The sequence below is a fragment of the Brassica oleracea genome, chromosome C6 (assembly GCF_000695525.1).
Source record: "Brassica oleracea var. oleracea cultivar TO1000 chromosome C6, BOL, whole genome shotgun sequence".
NCBI classification, from domain to species: Eukaryota; Viridiplantae; Streptophyta; class Magnoliopsida; order Brassicales; family Brassicaceae; genus Brassica; species Brassica oleracea.
The window spans coordinates 21,364,164-21,388,555 of record NC_027753.1 but is presented as its reverse complement, the minus strand read 5'-3'; the positions used below and the strand labels follow the sequence as shown (position 1 = coordinate 21,388,555).

Here is a 24,392-nt window from a genome sequence, read left to right as displayed (position 1 = left end):
ATATATTGATCTATCATATCGATAAAATAATGATTCTAAAACGTTCATATACAATTTAACATTTTACTTGAAAATATTTTTGGTTTCAGATTACTCTAATTTACTAGCTGATTTCTTATTTTGTTGCCAGTACACTTTCTACAAACGCATTAGTAACAAGAACAACTTTTTTACCAGAAAAAAAACAAGAACAACTTAATTCTACTCAAAATTGAAAAACAGAACAATGCATAAAAGAAGAAGAAAGAAGAGCGAAAATGAAGAGTGTGGCATCGATTTGGAAAAATAAATTAATTGATTTACTCTATTTATATAACTATATCATTTAATACAATATAAAGAAACTAAGATCATCAATAAAGGAATCATAATCAATTAGATTCTTTCAATTATTATAAAAAAATGAAAATTTTGAAGAAAATTACCTAGTATTGACGCCCCTAAAATATATATATTGTGTAGCGCCTAAAGCCCAAGCTTTACGGGCTTTAGGCCAGGGCCGGGCATGGGCATCAAGAATGGTGAAGAAACGGAATATTATACGGAGACTAGAAGAAATATTAAGCTGACCAAAGGTGTATCTAATGTATCATCTCAGTCAATATAAGTTTGTTATTTATTTGACGTTGTCTTCTTTTTGTAGGCGTGTTGGACGGGACTTGGATGTTCATATTTTGAGATCCACGCGTATTGATGAATCAATAGTCTTTTATTTTTCTCAAAACAGAACTGTAAGAGCTTCTTTTTAGCAAAAAAAAAACGGTAAGAGCGTCTCTGTCTCAACGGTATTGCAGATTTTGCAATCCTAGGCATCATTCGTCAATGGAATGCTGGGGAAGGAAGAAGGAGAAGCAGAAGGAAAAAGAGAAAAAGTGGTTCCTCGAAAATGGAAGCATCTTTCTTCAGCAACTCATTGCAGACTGTAACGGTGTATCAAACCCTATCCGAATCTTCTCTTCCGATCAAATCTCCAAGGCCACAGATCACTTCGACCCCAAGTTTTATCTCCATGATATACCAGAAGCCTTTACTTGGTACAAGGCCGTCATCGAAGGCAGATCTTACGCGATCAAGAAATTTACAGACAAATGGCATCAAATCCATCCAGTCGCGCCGTACAATGATACCGTCTTGTCGTCTCGGGTAAGTAATTACAGTGGTTTCCTCCAACTCATGGGATGTTGTCTCGACTTTCCTTGTCCGGTGTTGGTGTTTGAAAACCTAGAATATAGATTTTTGAACGTTCGAGGAAGTGTTGGTTGCGAGGACGCGCCTTTGTTACCGTGGAATGTTCGTTTGAAGATTGCCAAAGCGGTTGCGAGGGCTATCGCTTATCTTCACACGGCTTTCCCTAGAATCATTATACATAGAAATATCAATCCGTCTAATGTTTTGTTGGATAAGAATGGGATGGCTAAGTTGACTGGTTTTTCCAAGGCCGTAACGCTCCCTGAGGGTAAAACGTGGACTGAAGAAGAGCACGTGTTTGGAACTTATGGATATATGGATCCTATTTATCTCTCGACTGATAGACTGACAGAATATTCAGATGTGTTCAGTTTTGGAATCCTTATGTTGGTTCTTCTCGTGGGAAAACCAGCATATTGGGATGAATCAGATGGCGGAATATTGTATCCTGAAATATTGCTTCTTGATTATGTCAAGAATCTGCAGGAGAGAGGAGAGCCTATTGAATTCGGGGGTGGTTCGAACCAGATGAGGCCTGGTCAGATGAATATGTTTCTCGACCTGGCATTGAGATGCTGCGAGGAGAGGAATGAAGACAGGCCTAAGATGATCTCGGTGGCGAAAGAGATTAAGCTAATAGAAACAATGATCATTTGATTGTTCTGAGGATGGTCAGATCTAAAGATCTGATATTTGTGGTTATACGGTTGTGTATTTGTTACATTTGTGATTTAATATGATATATGATTTTTGAGTAAAACTTTTATTTTGATTAAGAAAGAGTTTTGAGGGTAAATGAATCTATCTTTAGGTTCTGAAAGCATGCAGAACATGTTAGATGGTTCTCATTTCCAGAAAAGCTTCATGTTGAATTAAGGAGTAAGGATATTAGCATCAGGGATTAGATCCAAAAGCAGGAAGCGTAGTTTCGAAAACCTGCTTGAATGTGTGTTTTTTTTTTTGCCTAAATTGAATGTATTCTTGAAATTGTTTGTCAAGATTAGGCTACAAAGCAAAATCTCATGAAAGTTTTGTGTTGATCATTCAGACTCCATGTGCAAAAGAGTGAGTTTCAAACTTGTTGACCGATAAAAGTTGATATTTTGTAAAAAAAAAAAAGAAGGAAAATTGCCAAAACGGAACAAAAAAACAGCATGGTTGTTCTTTTGGTATAAAACATTTTTTGTCCATTTTTTCTCTTTTTTACACTTTCCATTTCTAAAACTTAATGAAATAAATAGTTTTATGAATAAAAAAATTTATAAAAAATAGAAACAATTGATAAAATACCCATATATACAAACTGATATATTTTTTTTTGTTGAAAAACTTGATAAATAAAAATTTTAATTTACGTTCTACAAAAAGTAGATTTCGTCTTCTACGGAAAATAGGTTAGTAAAAATTAAATTCCAGATTAAACAAGTTCATCTACTTTTTTTAGAACGAACAATCTACTTTTAATTAAACTTCTAAATATATGGAATGTGAATTCTACTAATTGTAAAGTTAGCTACTTTTTCTCAATGCAGTTTCTATTTTTATGAAGTATTCTAAAATTCCCGGAATGCGAAATCTAGACAATACTCAAACGTCTACATGAAGTAGCATCTGCTTATAGGATTTTTGTCTTGGTTCTACCTAGTGTAGAAAGTAACTTCTACAGATAAAAAAACCTGATTTTGGCATTTATGGAAGTTTCAGTTAAAAAAATATTCTAAGAATATTTATAATATTCTCTCGATCGCTCTTATCTGGAGTATTTCCCACGGCATCAAAGCCGATCTGTTCATCGTCGACCTCTCTCGGTTTGATCACGAGTTCACTTGATCTCCACGTTCATTGACGTGTGGTTACTGATCGATCGACTACATCCCTGCCCCTATCCATTTATAATATTCTAACTTCCGCGTATATTTGTAGTAGGAGATTTAATTAGATGATATATTTTCATTAAAGGTACTGTATATGTAGCTGGCTCAGTTGGTGAAGGAAAGACTTTTAGGGGTTAACGGACCCGAGCTCGAACGTCAAATTTGAATTTTTTTTGTTCGTGTTTTGGATTAAAAATTATAATAATACAGTTTCACCTCGAACACCCGACCTTTACTATAATGACCAATATGCCAAACCACTAGGATGAGCAGTACAGTTGCTTTCATAGTAAATCTGTTAATATACAACGATGGTTCACCTAACAAAAAATGGGAAAAGTTTGAGTTTTTGTTCTTACATATGTTGGGTAATAGGTTAATTGTGGATCTCAATCGGGTCGGGTTTTATGACTGAGCTGGATCCTAATGTCGGGTTTATGAGAAACATAGTCAAGAGTGTTGTATTTCAGTCATGATATGAATTCGTGGAAGAGAATTACGCAAATTGTTTTGATAACTTTGTCTCTAGACTACTTTTGGGACGATTCTAATTAAGGAATTAGTAGCACTGCCTTAGCACTGCCTTAGGGTCTATTTGTTGTGTATTCTAAAGTTTTAGTTTACCACTACAGTTGTGATTTAGGGTATCATTCAGGGTTTGTTTAGGGTCTCATATAGGTTTGTTTAGGGTCTCATTTAGGAGAAACTTATCTTTGTTCATAAACAAGGATACAAGTCAAATATCTCTAGATGGGTGCGTGCAGTGTTGAATTGGTTAAATTTGAGATGTGGGTTTGAAAAATTGGAAGGAACGTTTCTATAGTAACTGTCTTTAAACTACACCAAAACATTCAATTGCATCTGGTACAATATAATACAACTTTAAACATGGAAAAGAAATCAAGCTTGAGTATAGGAACAAGCCTAACTTGATATTGACATGGAAAATAACTAAGTTTGTAACAAATATACCAAAGTGAAAATGTGATATCGAACAGGCATGCGCTCAGTGTCGGATCTGAAGCATTGAATCTGGTCAGCCCGTCAGCCTTAAAACTCAAATTGTTGATCGATAATAGTATGGTTGTACCTGTTCATCTTCTTCGCATCCTCCTGAAGGGAAAACAAACCAATACAGACAAAAAACAAACATTGAGAAATGCAAAAGAAAAGTCTTTTGAATTAGTATCAAGACAATCACTCTTCCCACATGGATGATGAAACCAATGCAGCTGTTGTAATTCAGGAACTCCTTCTATTGTCTCCCAATAGAACGAACCACAAGTTCATTATTCTCATTGAGAGAAAGGTTCTCAAGAAAGGAGAATACAAGAAAGTATATATACACCCGAGTGCACAGAAATAACTCTTTGTTCATTTTCTATTACCAACAAAAATACTAAGGTGTAAAACATTGATTTACATCGAACATAATATCTTAGCTATCTTTTCAAAAACTTAACATATAAGCTTGTAGCTACAAATTCAAACATCAAACAAGCAATTCTTCAGAAACAGATAAGAACGATGACTTCATATGATCTAACCCATCAACAAAGAACATAACTTTCCTCGAGAAATCGAAATCCAAACCAAAACCCAGATTGTAGAATTATTGTAAGAACGAAAAGATTGTTTTAAAGCACCAACCTCCAGAACTACTCGACAGTGGAGAACGTGAACGTGGATCTAAGGAGCTTCCCCAAGTCGTCTTTTCGTTAGAAAATCAACGAATGAAAAGAGGACTTGTGGAAAGTCCACAAATGCTCCAAGGGATGCGATTCAGGAACTGTGGATTTGCCCGATTCGTCAACATCTCCGTCTACGATCTCTCCTTCTACCGCATCGTCACCTGGTCCAATCAGATGCTCTACAGAATTAGGTTTCGCTTCCTTGGTAGCAACAACAGGCTTGAGAGCGTCGTCTACAGCCATCGTCTCTCCGTCTTCTCTTCTCCGAACGATCTACTTCTTCTCGAAGTGATCCACATCTGTAGCCGTCTCAGTTTGTCGAGAGAGAGAGAGACTGAGAAAACAATCAGATCTAGGGTTACGGAGAAATGAGTTTTTTTTTAATTATTATTTTCTTTTATTTTTTACTACGTTTTTAATAATTAAAGTGGTTTAAATCATATTTTATTTGATTAATCACAGGCTAATTTTGGAATTATGAAAAAACTTATACCAAAGGGACAAACTAAGGTTGGTATTATACTAATAGGACAATGAGTGTGTTTTTTTGTTTTATTTTGGCAATTTTCCCAAAAAAAAAAGTTGGAATTTTGAAACTTTAATTGCCTCAGCTTGAACACTATCTTCACGAGGAGGCAACTTTGACTACCATCAACATTTCAAAATTACAAGATTCCGAGAACATGTTTGGTAAAAACTTATTTATTATTTAAGATATTATATTTAGATTTACCTTGTATGGTTTTTCTATATTTAATTTTGTTCATATTTTATATATTTTATTAAAATATCATCCATATTTATAATTTTTAGCTTTGTTGTCCCAGTTTTTCTTTCACTAGGAAGAAAATCTCGTAACAAGTTGCTGCATTTGCGATAGATATTCGGTAGTTTTTCAAAACTAACTCATCTTTTTAAATCAAATCCAAAACCAACTTTTTTTTTTGTTATTACTATTCATCAATGAATTTTCTATATTATTTCTATGTTTTTGAATTATTTACAAAATTGCCATTATTATTTAATTTTTATTAATTTCGAAATTCACAAAAATCAAATACACCCACACCATTTTTTTTATTTACAATAATGCCATTATTTTTCCAACCATCATGGACTACCATTTTTGAGCTCTTAAAACTCTTGAATTCAATTTTCAACCACTTTTTTTTTCTCATTGTAAACCAACAAATCTTCATTTTCTCTCATTTCCTCTACATTTCCATCTAAAAAACTCTCATAACTTTTATTTTCATAAACACAAACTTCATATTTTCGAGTTTCTTCATTAGTGAATCGTTAAAGGCGGTTCTTTTTGTTCATATTTAGAGTTTTGACGGCTGGGAAGGTTGGAAACGAGTTTTACACCAGAAAATATAACTATTTACATAGTTTTCATCATTTTCAGATCTGTGTCGAGATAGTAGACTGTTTTGTATGTCTACGCCTATATGCAGACGCACGATGCAGTGTAGTTTGTCAACGCACATGTCAGTTTTGCATTTGACCAAACGAATTTTTTTTGTACCGTAGACTTCTCCGGCAGTCTTCATCTTTATCTTTGACAACAAAAACAAAAATTTAGGTAGACTTACTAAGACGTCTACGTAAAAGAGGTTAGTTTTGCATTTGACTGAACTTTTGACTTTTTATTGTAGACTTCAACGGAAGTCTACGAAGTGTAGACTGTCTGAGAAGTTTGCAAAATGTAAGTTTTGGATTTGACCAAAACTTTGACTTAGTTGAATAAGTTACTTTTGTGTTTGACTAAAAAGTTTAAAAATTAATTAAATTGTAGACTTCATATGCACTCTTCCTATCTTAGGAAAAAAAAGGTAGACTACATATGAAGTCTACTATTTTATTTTGGTCAAATGCAAAACTAACCCGTCGAATTTGAGAGTAGACTTCAAACGAAGTCTAAAAATATGTAGATGATCGTTTCCATTTACTCATAGAAAGTCAAACTTGGTCAATTGCCAAACTAACCTCTTTAAAAAAAAATCAAAAATGTAGACTGCATATAAAGTCTACTTCCGAAAGTCAAATCATGGGTGAATTTTGTTCAATTGAAAAAACTAACCATTTTGAAGTGTAGACTGAAATGGAAGTCTACATGTATAAAATCACAACTTTTTTTTCAAATATAAAAAGTAACCCGTAAAATTTTCAATTGCAAAAACTAACCCAAAGAGTAGACCTATTTGATAGTCTACATTAGTAAACTGAAAAGAACGTCTACATCTTCGTAGATTGAATATGAAGTCTACATAAAAATATATATTAAAAGTGAATTTTTGTATTATTCATTAAGTTTTTTCAAGATTCTTTTTTTTTTGACAGTGTGTATTAGTTAATCCTAACGGGTTCGAGTGATTTTGAAAAGAAAATATGTTATAATTATGAAAATATAATACTTTTGATTTGACTATGTTGTTAGCTAATAATTGTAGACGTATTTGTAAGTCTACCTTTATAGTTTTATGAAACATGAAATATTTGTCCGCTAATTATTTAAACTGTATTTTTTCCATAAATAGCTATGTTACCTGTTGTATACGGAGAATGGGTGGTGAAAGACTCTTTGTGGGAGTTTGTGGTCAATAATCAGAAATGAGGAAGAATGTTCCTTGTGCATGATGGTTGTACACATGGTGAACTTCTTGAAATGACACAAGAAGATTATGATCTGGACAAAAAAAATCGAGAAGATGGTGCTAACATATTCCTTACCAGATGTCATTTTACAACAAATGACTCCGAATAGGCAAATACTCCTCTTATGCATGTCATGAATGATCGACAAGTGCGGAACTTGATCGAGTTATCTATGACACACTTTGTACGCCTTTGTGTATCAAGCCAGCACTAAGTACACTATAAATTTTTGGATAGACTATATGTTAGGTAATAAGTGTAGACGTCTTTGTAAATCTACAAATGTAGACTGCAGTTGAAGTCTACGTCATAAATTCTATCAAAAGTGCATTTGTGTATTATTCATCATATTTTTTTCACGATTTAATTATTTTACAGTGTATGTTAGTAAAATTTTAATGGACTTGGATGAATTTCAAAAGTTAATGTGTTATAGTTATACACTTGAAACTTATTGCAAAAAATTGTGATTAGTTTTACTCTTGAAACTTCTAGAAAATTTTGTATATATATTCTTCTTCTCACATGTGTGTTAGTTATTATTTTAGCTTATGGTGGTTTTACTTGTTTGGTTGATTAGATCTTGTGAAAAAATTGATATCTAACAAAAAATTAATAATATCATACAAGTGAAACACAACTAAAAATGAATACAATGTTTATAGATTATGCATTAAACAATTATTTAAAAATTAATATTTTATTATGATAAATTATTGCAGAGCAATATATTAAAAATTATTCTTGAGTGTGTTTGTTTTTTCATAATCTTGATGCCTCAAATAAAGTCTTGGAAAAGAGTACCTTCAAAATAAGATAAAGTTATGAGAAAAACATAAAATAAAAAATTATATTATATTTTAGTAGACTTTTTATTAAGTCTACGTAAAGTTATTGTTTAGTAGACTTTAGTTGAAGTCAACACTAACGGAAAATTTTCATATCTAAAAGTGTACATTTAGAAAATTTGAAAATACTTTGTTTTGGAAAATATTTCAAAATATTTTTTTTTTGTCATCCTTGTAACAAAGCAAAAACATAGAGTATGAATCTATAAATTTAGTTCAATATAAACACAAAAATATCTTATAATGAATATATGTAAAACTTATATTTTTGGGAAGATAATTTGAAAAATTTGGAAGAAAATACCTACAAAATAAGATAAAATTATGAAAAATAAGATAAAAATTAAATTCATGTTTGAGTAAACTTCTAATGAAATATGCTTAAACATCAAGGCTAGTAGACTTCAAGCCCTAACTTTTAAGTAGACTTCATTTGAAGTCTACTCTATCAAAAAGAAATTAGATCTGAAAAATATATACATTAAAAATATGAAATAAGTTTAAATCTAAAAAAATTTTAAAAATACAATTTAATAGGCAAAATAGTAATAAATTAAAGACATGGAATTTGAATATGTAACTTTATTTAAATATAAATACTAGAACACATATTTAAAATCTATAGATGTAAACCTTACATTTTTGGGAGGAGAAGAGAACAACCATGGAAGAAAATACCTGCAAAATAAGATAAAATTATCAAAAAAACATAAAAAAAAATTAAAGTCATATTTTTGTAGATTTCTAATAAAGTCTGCTTAAACTTTCTGGTTTAGTAAACTTCATATGAAGTCTACTAGCTTTAGTTTATAAGCAGAATTCTTTAGAAGTCTACACTATCTGATAATTTCCAGATCTAAAAAAATCTATACATTTTGAAAAGTGAAAATACTTTACAAAATAGAATTTATAAGATAAAATAGTAGCAAATTAATGCACAGAGCTTGATCTATAAACTTATTTGAATATAAACATATAAATACACATTTAAAATCTATTAATCTAATACTTACATTTTTAGAGGAGAAGATGAAATCCATGAGTGATAATACCTACAAAGAAAGATAACATTGTGAGAAATAAATAACATAAAAATACGCATTTAAAATCTATAGATCTAAATCTTACATTTAGTAAAGGGGAAAATGAAAACCATGAATCATAATACCTAAAATGACAAGATAATATTGTGATAAAGACTTGAGAAAATTTTAGAGAGAAAGAAGAGAAATGAGAGAGTTTTAGAGAGAATGGAGAGAATTATATAGAGAAGGGAGAAAGTTTTAGAGAGAAGTGAGAGAGTTTTAAAAACTTGTGGAGCCACTTTAGAGAGAGACTGTATAAATTTTATTTATATAGGGAGACAAAAATATAACTAGGTTAGAATTTATGACATTGTAGACCTTTTTTGAAGTCTACTAAAATTAAAAATTTGGAGTCTACTGAAATTAAAAATTTGGAATAGATTTTATTGTAACATAGTAGACCCTTTTGGAAGTCTACTATAACAATTTCATTATTGTCGTTTATTCTTTCTTGTTTTAATAATTTTAATATATGATTTACTAAATTTATTTCTTTATTTTTAATAGTTATAGTATATGATTTCACTTTTTTACTTTTAAGGACCTCAACTTAGTTTAAATATAATGATTTTTTTTGTAAAAAAATTGAAAATGTAGACTGAAAAAGACGTCTCCACCTAAATAGACTTTATTGTAGGTCTACGAAACCCTAAACCACAAATCTCAAACCCTTGATGTTTTGCTTTATAATAAAAAGTCTTAATTATTGTATCAAATATCAAATTATACAAAATATAAACTATTAAACATTAATATACAAATTTAAGTTAATAAAACAAAAAAAAAATCTAAATCTAAATCTAACCCTAAGAAATCTACCACTAGAATACATAACATGTTATAACCTTTTGTTTCTAAACCATATTGTGTAACACATGGTTACCAAATTAGAGTATATTCTTTAAAATTGTTCAATTATATAAAATTTTTATTTATTTACTTCATATTGATCATTATATTGATGATTAATTAACAATATCACAATAGTTATTTTTATACATTTCTAAAATTAAATTATTAGATCAAATTACGATGTAGACTACAGAATAAGTCTACACAGTAGACTTCTTAGGAGGTCTACATATATGTAGATTTCTTTCTATTACGTGTAGACTTACTAAGGACATAACTGTAAAATACATTTCTGTTTTTTGTTTGGTCACAAGGGTTACATAGTATTTTTACCACTCCTTTAGATTGGTTTTACATTTGACTAAAAGTGGGATATAGTTTTAAGTTTGACATGAATATTTAGGTTAGTTTTAGCGATTCTCCCTAGATATTCGTATTCTCATGTTGCGCGTTAATCTTCTCAGACTTGTCTTCGTTAGCTACCGGTAACTATCAAACAGACTTGCCACTTATATGCATTTCCTTTCTCATATTGTCAATAAAAATTTATTGTTTTGTCGACCAATGAGTAGTAATTTATATGAACATTTTAATTGTTGATGTTTTAAAAAAATGGCTACGTAACAGTATTATTTTGTAACTGTAATTTAAAATTTTGGACATTTTGTTCTAACCACGCTTCTGTTAGTTACAAGTGTTCGCACGGCTCTGTATGTAGGCTCTATGTTGCATGGAAACTTCGTTGAAGGTCCGTTTCACGTTTCGGAATCAGAATCGGAATCTCTCAGAAACTCGCGGAAACGCATTAGAAACTCGTTTCTTTAAAATTTCAGTTTGGAAACTTAATGGAAACTCGCGATTCTGTTTTGAAAACCTAAAAACTTTTTTTTTAGAACAAACTGTATAAATAATTAATAAATATAAGGATTAGTTTGTTATTTTGATAGTGGTCATGTTTGATGGAGCTAATGAAAATGAGGTTGAAGATGTTGTTATTGATCTTTGACTTGCTGTTATGATTTTTATTTTATTTAAGCTATTTAATATTTAAGTAATGGGTTTTGTTATTTTGAATTTTATATGACTTTGATGTTTAATGATAATTTATGTTATTTTTGTATGATTAAATAGAATGGCTATTTGGTTATTTGTATTTTAAGATATACTAAATATAATAAAAATGAATGCAAATATTAATTATATATATATATATAGACGTTTCTAAAACGTTTCCAAAGCAAAAAATAATCAATAATCACGTTTCCACGTTTCAAAACGTTCCGTTTCCACTTTTTCTCTCGTACCCATTTGCCTAAACTCTTTCGACATACGGAAATATGAAATTCAGACGTATCTGTTTCCGTTTCCATGCAACCTAGGCTAGCCAATGGTTAGAGATTTCAACGAAGGTTACTATCTTAAACAGGGATAATGTACTGTCTTGAATTCTCTCAAAATAAGACTCTGAGACTTTAAGCACCTTTAGGCCTTCCTTTCCTTGTCTTTGGAGGAAAACTGTGAACATATTTGCGCCAGAATGTATTACTTGTTAAATGGAATGGATGGTGCAAAAGTTCGAGTAGAGTCTGAGATCTTGATAGTCCAGGTTTTTAAAAAGAAATTAAATAAAAAAGTGGTATTGGAGTACTTAAGCTCTTCTTAAAGAACTATCGCTTCTTAATTCTCATCTTCCCGGTTAACTCGTTAGGCGCGAATGGGACAATAAATGGTATAAAGGTACTGAGTCAAGAAATTTTTTTACATATATGTGTTGCATGTTGATTATTCAACATATTTTGATGTCCCTCGTTTGCGTGGGCATATTAATCAATCAGTAGGCTCTTTACTTTTCGCATTAAGAAAGAGAAGTGTTGGTTGAAGACCTAGAATGTAGATTTGTGAACGTTCGAGGAAGTGTTGGTTGTTTGGACGCACCGTTGTTGCCATGGAATGTTCGCTTAAAGATTGTAAAAGGGGTTGTGGCTGCTATAGCTTATCTTCACACTGCTTTCCCTAGAATCATCATACTAGATATCAATGCAACGAATGTTTCGTTGGATAAGAATGGCAAGGCTAAGTGAGTAACTTATCGGAACGCTCCCTGTTAAAAAAAAAAACACTCCCCTGAGGGTAAATGTTGGATTAAAGAGAAGGTGCTTGGAACCTTTGGGTACATAGATCCTATTTATTACGGGACAGACATACTGACAGAATATTCAGATGCATGTCTTTAGTTTTGGAATCCTTATGTTGGTTCTTCTCACGGGAAGAAGACCATTTCTGGTTGGATCAAATGGTCGGTGGGATGATCCTATACATCTTCTTGAATATGTGAAGGATCTTCGGGAGAAAGGAGAACCTGTTGAGTTTGGGGGAGATTCAACGAGATGAGGCGTGGTCAGATGAGAATGTTTCTCTACCTAGCACTGAGATGCTGCGAGGAGAGGAATGAAGATAGGCCAAAGATGATCTTGGTGGCTAAAGAGATTAAGCTAATAGAAACAAGGATCATTTGATTGTAATGAGGATGGTCAGATCTTGGATTTGAGATTATGCTCATAATAGGGTTGTGTATTTCTGGATTTCTTACCTCTTATAATATATGATTTTCGAGTAAAACTTCATTTTGATTAACAAAGACTTTAGAGGGTAAATAAATCTATCTTTAGGTTCTGAAAGTAGTTAGAACATGTGAGATGGCTCTCGTTTTCAGCAAAGCTTGATGTTGAACTAAGGAGTAAGGATCTTAGCATCGATTAGATCCGAAAAGCATATTTTCAAGAACCTGCTTGAAACTATTATCACGAGTGACCTTTACTACACCTGGTTGATAGTTAGCATCAAAGATAGATCTTAGACTGGATGTGCACTTGATTGTTCTGTGGATGGTCAGATTTAATATTTAAGATTATTTTCATACTAGGGTTATGTATCACACGATTGGGCCAAGGATGGTTAGATTTTAGATTTGAGATTATGCTCATCTTGGAGTCGTGTATTGTATGTTGTGTATTTCTAGCCATTTAAGGTGCATGCTTTCCTTTTTTTTTGTAACACATGTGTATGCTTTTCCAGTAAAACTTTATTTCGATTAAGAAAGACTTTTGAGTGTAAATAAATCTATTTTTCGTTCTGAAACCAGGCAGACATGTGAGATGGTTTTCTTTTTTTTTCCAGTAAGCTTGATATTGAAACAAAGCGATGAAATAAGGAGATAGACACAGAAACAAGACGACAAGTCCAGTTGTAGCAGTTTACTAGACGAAAGTGGTTTCTAGTTCTGAGGCGTTAGATGTTAGCCATTTGTTTAACTGCATACTTCTAAACTTTAAAGTTAAGATCAAGAACCAGAAACAGAGAAAGGTTTTCTATATTAGCAATGTCAATAAAATAATAGTTGAAAATTAAAATTTTAATGTGATTATTTAAAATACTCTGTATGAGATTTTTAAAGTTTTTAATATATATATATAACTAAATTTAGCTAAAATATATTTATATCTAAATTTTATTTGTTTATGAAAAAATATTAAATTATTATTAAAAAAATAAAAGTAGTTAAAATTTTGTATCCCTACTATCATTAGACCCAGGAACGGCGCACACTTACAGGCCTACTATCCAAGCAGACTCTGAGGTCATTGCACAATTTTTTCAGTTACAAGATTGGGGCTAACATTCTTCACTTGACTAATAATTACTGTGTAGAAATTTCAGCAGAGAACCTATTAAACATAAAGTTAACTCTATCAGAAGGGAAACCAGATTCAGAAACAAGTGATGTCGATGCTTAAAAAAAACAAGTGATATCAATGTACCATCCACAAATCCAAGATTTAAAAAAACTAAGAAGACAGTTTATTCTTGAAATATTTTATCAGTTTTATTAATAAACAAGTGAAATGGAAATAGATAGGAAATGAAAAAGATCACAGAAATAGTATTATTACATAATGAAGACATAGCTTAGTGCAAGTAGTAGCTGAATAGGGACACAAGCGAAGCACCAACCAAAGAGCCAAGAGCCGGCAATGCAACCGAGGCGGCGGATGCGGGTCCTGGTGCCGGAGCTCCGGCTTCCTCAATAGCCATGACAGCAGTCATGGAGGCAGCAGCGAAAAGCACACCGCAAGCGATCTTCTTCATCTCCATTGTTGAGACCTGAAAGGCTTTTTCTTCTTTTTACTTAGTTTTTGTGTGTGTGTGTTTAGAAGTTCTTGCAGGTCTGAGGAAAATGGATGGCTTTGATGAGGGATTTATATGTGTGGAACTTGTGTTATATTTAGTAATATTTATTTTTATAATGTCAAACTTAACCACTCACCGGTGAATATGACTATAATCACGGCAAGAAGAGTTGCAATATGTGGCTAAGATCTATGTTAGCATTTTCCGTTTGTATTTTCTTGTTAAATGAAAATGACTTACAATTTTTCAAATTGGTACAGAAAAATAAACTTGAGATCTTTCACGTATCCATAAGTTAATTTAATTAACGTAATTTTTTGATACGTCATTAATGGATTAACTAGAGATCGGACACACAGGTTATATTTTAAAAATATGGGTGTAACAGTTGACAGATCAAAAAATAAAATAAAATAATTCTTAATATATAAAACTATTGTATATATATATATATTAAATAATTATTTAATATATTTCTAAACACAATAGTTTTATATATTAAGAATTATTTTATTTTATTTTTTGATCTGTCAACTGTTACACCCATATTTTTAAAATATAACCTGTGTGTCCGTGCAAATGTATTTTTTATGGATCAAAATTTTAAAGTAAAATGAAATTTTTATCTATTGTTATATTTGATTTATACGATCAAATAATTCAATATATTATTTACAATTTTGTGTTTTATATTAGAGAAAATTTTATGTTTACCACTTTTATGTTACCACTTTTCATCTTTACCACCACTAAAGAGACATTTTCAAAAATATCTTCTTCATTAAGTGGCAAACGACTCTTATATAATAAAAAAAATTAAAATTAAAATTTTTAAAAAATAAAAAATAAAAAAAATAAAAAAATAATTTTTATTTATGTTTTCGAATTATACTTTTTCAAATTCGAACTTTTTTACAAATTTTCTTTTTGAACTTTTTTTTGAATTTTTTTTATTTTTTTTTCAAAATGTCTTTTTAAAAATCGAAAATTATGTTTGAAACTATTTTTTTAATTTTTTTAAAATTTTTTTTAAATATTTATTTATATATTTATTAGAATTCTAAATTTCACATTATAAAAATCCTACTCCACCCCTCAACTCTAAACCCTAAGTCTAGATTAGTTAACCCTAGGGGTATAAGTGTATTTTACCCTTCATTAGAAATGAGGGTAAAAATGATTAGTGTAAACGTGAAAAATGATAATATGAATGTGGTATTTGTGGCAATTTCTCTTTATATTATGTATTTTTATAACACTTTTATGTCTTTTAGACATAGTTAATATTCCAAAATAGAAAATAACTAACCCGTAATAATGAACATCTTGTTACATTTTTGGTATTGACTAAGTATAATTTATTGTTTAACTAGTTTATAAGAAGTATTTCTTAAATAACTAATACATAATTTGTTGTATTTCATTTTAGGAGACAAAAATATTGAAAAGTATGTAAATTTATTACTTCAGTGGCATATATTTTAATAATATAGATATTATATAATTTGATTATGATACGTGGTTTGTGCTGCTGCTGTCAGAGAATCTATGATTGACCATAGAGTCAAAAGAACAAAATTTGGGTTCACCCTCTGCGGTGAATTTTTAAATTCACCTCAACTTTCTATACCAATTAAAGTGCCATATAGGATTAGTTAAAAAGAAAATAAAATTAAAAAAAAACAAGGAAAATATGTGAAAAAAATATAAAAGACGTCGTTGTCAAAGAAGAGAACGTGATCTCTATTGCCTCTGCCTCTTTCTTCTTCATCCTCACAGAGAAGATATGAAGTTTTATTTGTCAAGTTTAAGTCTCCAATTCTGTGCTTTCAAATCTAATTTCGACTTTATCTTCTCGAAATTCAATCAAATCATGTTCTCTTATGAAATAGATAAACAATAATCTGCATCAATTTCTAAACCCTAAATCCTAAACCCAAATCGTAAACTCTAAATTTTATTTAAATGTATTAGGTTTGGGTTTAGAGTTTACAATTGAGTTTGAGTTTAGAGTTTACAATTGAGTTTGGATTTAGGGTTTACAGTTTGAATTTGAGTTTAAGGTTTACAGTTTGCGTTTAGGGTATAAGATTTGGATTTAGAATATAGAATTGTATTTGAAAGTACATAACAAGAGACTCAAAGCTTTGACAAATGAAGTTTCATATCTTTTATGTGGGGATGAAGAAGAAGAATCCGATGTCTTTTATTTTTTTAACTATTTTTCGTTTTGTTTCTAATTTTTTTTTATTTAATCTTACGTGGTATTTTAATTGTTTTAGAAGGTTGACTTGAATTATAGAAACCTCTGGGCTGAACCCAAGTCTTGTCCGAGTCAAAAGCTATTTTACTTGAAAAGAGTCTTCAGGCCCGTTTTAGTTTCTGTTTGGGCCGGATACGGAAACTCTCCGATAATCTCATGCCGTATGAAAAGTTATGGGGACTCGTTTCTTTTGCATAATGGACTTGTTTGGGCTTCAATTAACAAAATATAGTTTAATATATTTTGCTAAACAATTATTTCAAATATAGTTTGGTCGGAATGCACATGTGGTGTGGTGAGAGTTGGTTTAGCAGATTATTTGTAGAGTGGTTGATGCAGTGATCGCTTATCGATTCGGTTCTTAGACAGAGTACCTGAAGGGTCTGTATGTCCGTCTGGTAAGGCCTCGTTTTAGTTGGGAAGGTAACTGGACTTCTATCTAGGAGGAAGTGGACGCGAAGTGCGTCGCACCCGTATCCAAAGGTTGTATGGATCGAGTAACGATTCTCCCTGTTGGGTCATGAAGTCGCAGTGTTTTGGTTCTTGGACGGTATCGTTTGGCGTGCGTGTGCAGCAGCGATATGTCGTGGTGCAGGAGGTGGAGGTTATCATGTGGCTGGCTATGGGCAGCAGCGGCAATCCCGGATCAATAGCCTTTATAAAGGTTTTAAATTTGCTAAATTAACTTTCTGATCGCTATCGTGTATTTTTAGCTTTTATCTAATATTAGTGTCGACTATGGTCTTTTGTTTTGGTACCGTAAGTTCTCCCTGTGTGTGTTTTAGCTGCCGCCTTTATGTGGGCTCTTGTGTATGGGGTTTGTCTATTCATCTCCTAGTTTATGTTTTAAGTCGCCTTGGTATGGGTTCTAGCAGCCGCCTTCATGTGGGTTTTTGTATGGTTCTTTGGAATGAAATGAAGTATTTTTACGGTGAAAAAAAAAACTATATTACAAATCTCAGAATAATAAATTTTGATATACGTAAGCTAAGGCCTTTGATCCTGTAAACTAATTTGCTTTTGAAATAAATAAGAAAAAAAAACTCGGATTCTCTTCAAAGCGATAACGATGTATTTCAGTACCTTTGATATACATTTGAAATCCACATAAACAAAAACGTTGGTGATCAAATTTTGATCGGAATCCACATCCAATAGATTTGGTCAAAATTTTCATTGTCATGGCTACTTATATATCTCGTAAACAATTAATGATTAACATTCGTCACAAATACGTTACAAGTTATAGCGATGTCATGTACTCAAGACAACTTTCTATAAACGAGTATACACAATGAATCACTTGCTATAGCCTATACATATATAGATGTCCCCAGCCTGACACACGTGAAGGTAATTTAAAGTGTTGCATGTGCATGCATGGGGTAAAAACACGATTAGTTTTGGAGCTGAAATTTAGGGTTATGACTTACACTTCACCTCACCTCCGAATTGATTGCTTCCCTTTTGGTAGGTAGTCCTTGTAATTGTAAGTATGGTGTTCCTCATCATTCATAAACCCATTCCTCTTATTTGTCTTCCACATTAGTCTCAACATTAATGTACCCTTTTAATATGAGTTCAGAGATCAAAATTCTTAATTAAATGATCTTTAATTATAATCGAAAATACTAATAGTTATCACCGCACATGTCTAGATACAGTGGACTTACATCTTATAACTAAATCGGATCTGGAAATTATCATGATAGTCAAAGGCCTAAACGTGTGAGAAGTGCAGGGTGGAACGAATTGTGTATGTAAATTAATAAAACGAAACTATTATAACCACTTGATTACTTTCTAGTAAAATTCCTGTCATATATTAGAAAAATGTTGTTTTGAAAATATACATTAATTAAATATATTTATATCTCACATCTTTTTCAAACTGTAATTAATTATGTAAATATCAACAACAACAAAAATAGTAGTCCTTATTAAACTGAAAATAATATAACGTAACCGAATACAACATACGAAAATAAAATTTGAACAACTGGTTCTTTCTACATAACAATTAGAAATTCATCCTTACTTTTGGTTGGTATCTAAAAAGTAATTGAACAAAAAGAAAAACAGAAGAGGTATGGGAAAGCAGATAAAGACACGTTTCACTTAAAGCATGTTGTTGCAGAAAAACAAAGAGAGGGTTGAAAATAAAAGACAAAAAGATGAAAAATAAACAAGTAACTGAAAAACAGGGAAAAAATAATTAAGGCAGAGAGGGAGAGAGGATAACAGACCTGCTTATCAAAGTCCACTGTTCATAAAAGAAGGGGTACCTGAATGTAAATAGGGACCTCACTGACAATTTACTTACATTATGTGGTCCAATTTCTTGCTGTTGTCCAAATAAACATACACTACTGTTAGAAAATGTGTAGTTAGAAGTTGACCAGAAATCCTCCACTTGATGTAACTGATACTCAGTCATCCAATCGCGCATCTAAAAAACTAAAGTATAATAAATTCGTTTTTGAACAAAATTATTATTTTTTGTTAGGTTTCTCGTGATGGTATTTTGATCAAACATCCAACAAAATCAGAGATGATTTTTAATTTCTTTTCCCTGGTATCATCTGCCCCTCCGTTCTGTGTTTAACTTATACTGTGGTTGTGTGTGCTTGTCAGCTTTTGTATAGATGGTAATACGAAACTTCTATTTTTTTAGACGAAATGTTAAATTTATTGATCATCATGGAAAAGAATAGTTATGTACAAAATGAATCTAGAAATCCAAAATCCTTGCTCTTTACTTCTATCTTTATCCAATATAGACCTCAAACCATCGCTGCATCAGTCTCGTTAAGATTTATCTAGAAACTTCTATTTTACTATTTGAAATAAGTGCCACTCAGATTAAACATAGAAAATATCATTTACTTATTTTATATACTCATCTCTATAGATAAAATATATAATGATAAATTGGATATAAACCTTTTGACCCAAAAAAAAAAATTGGAAGTAAACCCATGTTGCAAAAGCGTTAATATTAATTTTTTTAAAAAAACTTTAATCTAGTCTCGTTTGTTTTTTGTGTGGGTCGGTATAATTTCACCACAATTAGTTGTTTCAGCATAGTATGTATGACAACTTGTAGTTTTGGAAGCTCCTCCTAACGAGATTATAATTTCAATATTATTTTATTGTTTGTTCGTGTATAAAGGTATAACATTGCTAAAATAATTGATTGAATAAAGTGTTTAGTAAAATTGTTTTCTTGAATTTTTTTTTGTCAGCAACTTAAACAGATTTATATATATATTCTGTAAACCAAATTGATAATTCCGTATTCATATGATAATGCTTTCTTGCACTGCATCCGAGAATTTCCGCCCTTGAATTTTCTTTTATTTTACCGGGATATATTCGCTGGTGAAAAAACCCCAACACTACATACAACTTGGAGAATCTACAAGCATGATGATCAATTTAGCTTTAACGGGAGTAGAAAAAATAAAGTTGATCAAATACATAATATTGACAAAAGAACATGCTCGGACAATGATCACGAGCCAACGAAACCACATCTCTAACGATTATATAATTGGATTACATTTCACCAATAAACCATACCACCAGGCCCGGCCCAGTCTATAATATTGCCTAAAGCAAAAACCAAATTTGGCACCCCAAGAGATTCGAACCTATCAACTTTAAACCAGACAAGGGGTACACAACCACTAGGGCACATGAAAGTTTTGGTCATTGTGATACCCATAAATATATAATTCAGTTTGGCGCCTAAACAGGGCCGGCACTTACCACATAAGCTCTTCTTCTTTCTCTTTTTATCTCTCTCTATCTTTTCTTTTTTTTTTTTACAACAAAAGACTATTTTATTTTTCTAATATAATCATTCATCAAATTAACCCTTATATAATATTTTATATGTGTAACAAGGATTTTTAACAGAATATTTATATCATGTCTCCGCCAAATTGATTTTACTGTTGCCAATAGCATCAGATATTCAATATTGCTCGACTAATAAACGGAGGTGACTATGTAGTTCGAGAAACTAATTCGAGTCGGTCCTAAATTTTACAAGGGTAGAAACAAAAATATGATCATTTTTTCAGAAAAAAAAAAGAGAAAACAATATATTTTGAAGCAGTTTCAAAACTGGATTGTCCAAACTGAAACTATTTTGTTGACCTTATACCACTAAACTAAATGAGTATTTAACAAATTTGTGACTGAAAAATATTGATAAGTAAATCGGTCGAAAGGGCTTGCCCGAAAAGCTAGCTTTAGCTTGTCCAGTGGACAATACTACTAAATCCTCTGCCTCCGTAGAGCCTCTGACTTCATCTCCCATATTGTCAAAGTCTTCTCCGGTGTTGGCTTCATTCACGAACTCATCAACCTTGTTGTCTCAATCTCCGGATTTGACGAACACGGCATCAACAAGTGCTCAAGCCCACACCTTTACTTCTAATCAGGGTCCAGAGGATTGCAGCGATCTGAACACTTTAGAAACAATGCCATCAAAGACTTCTATGGAAGCACCAGATAAATTTGTCCCTACCTTGGGAGCTTGGGCAAAAGCACTACATTGTGAACCACCTGCCACACCTCCAGAACCAAGTACCCCAAAGGATTATGATACTGCAATTATTGGGAATCAGTTAGCTGCACTATGGCCATCTATAAACGATGAGCTCTTGAACAAAAAACCTAAAAACAACCTTCCAGCCCGAACTTTTCAACCTCCCATTGAGAAGCTTCCACCTCCTGAGCTAAAAGCTGATGGTAAACTTCGATTTCCGTTGGTTGCAAGATTAAGTCCTCAATCCTGGAATCTATATCGTGCAGCCACTCCGACTTACAGACTCGATGGACACCTCAAATATCTATTTCTTCAAAGGTGCTAAAGTTCGGCCCTGAAAATTAAGAGGAGTATACCATAGGAAAGTTCCATAGATGTTCACTCCCCTCTGGTGGTTTGGTTCATGCAGTGGCAAATATATTTTGGGGGAAGAAGCTGTAAAATTAGCTGCAAGAAGATTGGTGAGTCAACCTACATGTTCCACATTCCGTACCAACCGACTCGCCAATGGTTAATTCAGCGAGGTGTTTGGCATATTGATGACAGCTTGCTCTTTCTATTGTCGTGGAATCCAAAAGATTCTTTCAAATTTACCGAACTCTCTACCCTTCCGGTTTGGGAAACGTTGAAGAACATACCGAACTGTTGCTACTCTCGTTTAGGGATCAGTCATATAGCATCGGACCTGGGGAACCTATCCTTACTCATAAGCCGCGACCCAATCCTACCACTATGGGTGAAGCAAAGGTTTTAGTTGAAATGGAGCTGTATAGAGATTTCCCTAAGATTATTGCACTTGATGATAAACAAGGTAGCATATTTCTTGTCAATGTTGAATACACATAGATTCCTTCTATGTGTGAGAGGTGTGGAAATCTTGGCCACAAAGCCAAGTTGTGCCTCTTGACTCCTAAGCTGGCAAATGATACTACATAAAAGACGGAAACAACATAAGACATCAGTGATATTCCTGTTGTGGATATTGATGTTATCCTACAAAATGGGATGGCAACAACAACGCCATCACCACCTGTTCACCCGCAGGTTAATGCTAATCTCATAATCTCTAATGCAGGAACTAATACTCTTGTGGCTCAGAATCTAAGCAACAACTTGGACAAGCAATCGTCACTTGTCCACAGCCAGCAACTAAATGTGACAACTTTCCAAGACAATACTTTGGTTCTCTCAAATCATTCAACAGAAGATACATCGTCGGGGACTTTATAACCTTCCAATTCTCACTCTCAACAAGTGAAACATGCTACTCCATCTCACTCTCAACATGAGAAGCATGCTCCTCCACCTATGTCGGTAAACATTAATTCTCCCCATTAGTAGATTCAAAATCTACTCCCATTGATACAAATATTACATAATCTTTTCCATCAACCATTATCAACAACGAGGTTACAATAACTTCGGAGGTTGGTTCCTTAAACACAACACCTATCAATTGTGCATTTGAGAGTCTTTCTCGTTTTACAATTCTATGAGATGGATGAAGTTGGAATTGAGCATTCAAGCTTGTTTAACTTCACAAGAGGTTGGAGAGAATCAAAACTTCCTATCAAATACCAAAGTATGAAATGGAAGACGGTTCATGGGAGAGGCAAGCATGGTCGTCACGGCCGAGGCGCTTCTCATTAGATATTGTATTTCATATCATCGATAGTCTATCTTATTTTTTTTCATACCTTTGTTTTCATTGGTTTGGAATTAAATTCGCTCATGAAGCTTGTTTCGTGAAAGCTTTTCCCAACTATAAGATCTTCGAGTCTTACCATGTAATCGTTTTATTTTAAATTTGAAAGTTTTTTGTCAAAAAAACATAGAAATATATTGTTTTTAATATATTATATATGTATATGTCCATTGACAAAAAAAGTGTTGTATTATACTGAGCTGAACGTAACATACTTTAAAAGTTAATAAAATATTTTTGTTTTTGAGAAAAGGCTTAAAGTTAATAAAATATTGAGATATGTTGCTTTTACTAGTTGTTTATACAATTATTCTGTGAATAATTATGAAATTTATTTATTCCTTTTTTGCTTTTTTGAGGTACCCGTGATTAATCATGAGTCAAGCTCAAATTTTTGGCCTCTTTCTCCCCCTTTCTTTTGCATGTCGGGGGCCTCCATGAAATAAAGTTGTCGAAAATCATGCATAGCTACAGTAATCATTTTTATGTGCTACTTAATTATATTTTTCCTTTCATGTACAATTTGGTTAAGATATTTACGTATCTTACCAGAACGAGCCAGCTCTGGTGGTAAAAGGAATGCGGCTGTAACTTCCACCACCCGGGTTCGATTCGCGCTGGAAAAGACTATTTACATTGTTCGGGTTCCCGACAAAAATGTGAAAAGACCTTTTTGTTTACCAAAAAAAAAAGTATTTACGTATCTTTTCTCCAAAAACTACCACGTTTCAGAAATAATTTAAATAACATTTCTTAAAAAAACTATTTTACATAACAAAAATACAAATATGTTACGTATGTATGTGTCTGTCCATTAAATTAAAATAAACTAGATCTCGATCCGCGCAGCCGCGCGGATTTTTGTTTTCATTTATTTTTGTATAAACATTTTATTTTTAATTCTAAATTGGTATATATTATAATATATATATGTCTATCATTTTTTTTTAAAACATAATAAGTTTATGGTATATTTTTTTCATTGAATAGATTGTTTCAAACTTTCACATGTATTTGTATCTTCTTATATATATATATATATTTGGATTATTATTTCATTATTAAAATCATAAATATATATATATAAAGATTAGTAAAATATTGTTTTATTGTCATATTCAAAAATATTGTAACATTTCACAAATTTAGAAAGTTTTTTAAAAATTAAATTTTCCGCTTCATAGATTTATATTATCGAGTAAATAATTAAACATTTAGTTTTTGTTTAATTTTTAAAATAAACTATATAGTTTAAAATTTGTTTTCATCGGTTTAAAGTCGTAAAGATTAATCATTGTTAGATAATATGATTTTTGTTATTTAAAAAATTCTTTATAATTTTAAAAGTTAACATAGACAAATATTTAAATAATTAACATATGAAGGTATAGTATTATAATATTAAATTATATCTATTTAATTTATACTATCTATAAATTCAATGGATCATCTATTGTTTAAATCTAATTATTGATAGCCCAA

General features: G+C 31.7%; 1 protein-coding gene across 1 annotated transcript; it reads left to right on the top strand.

Moving 5' to 3' along the window:
- Positions 1-659: 659 nt before the first annotated feature.
- LOC106299238 (non-functional pseudokinase ZED1-like) lies at positions 660-1,937 on the top strand. Its single transcript, XM_013735357.1, has one exon. The coding sequence runs from the start codon at positions 823-825 to the stop codon at positions 1,843-1,845; it is 1,023 nt and encodes a 340-aa protein (XP_013590811.1). The 5' UTR covers positions 660-822; the 3' UTR covers positions 1,846-1,937.
- The last annotated feature ends 22,455 nt before the right edge of the window (positions 1,938-24,392 follow it).

Coding starts and splice junctions, on each gene's coding strand:
- LOC106299238 (XM_013735357.1), top strand. CDS start 823: ATGGAATGCTGGGGAAGGAAGAAGGAGAAGCAGAAGGAAAAAGAGAAA.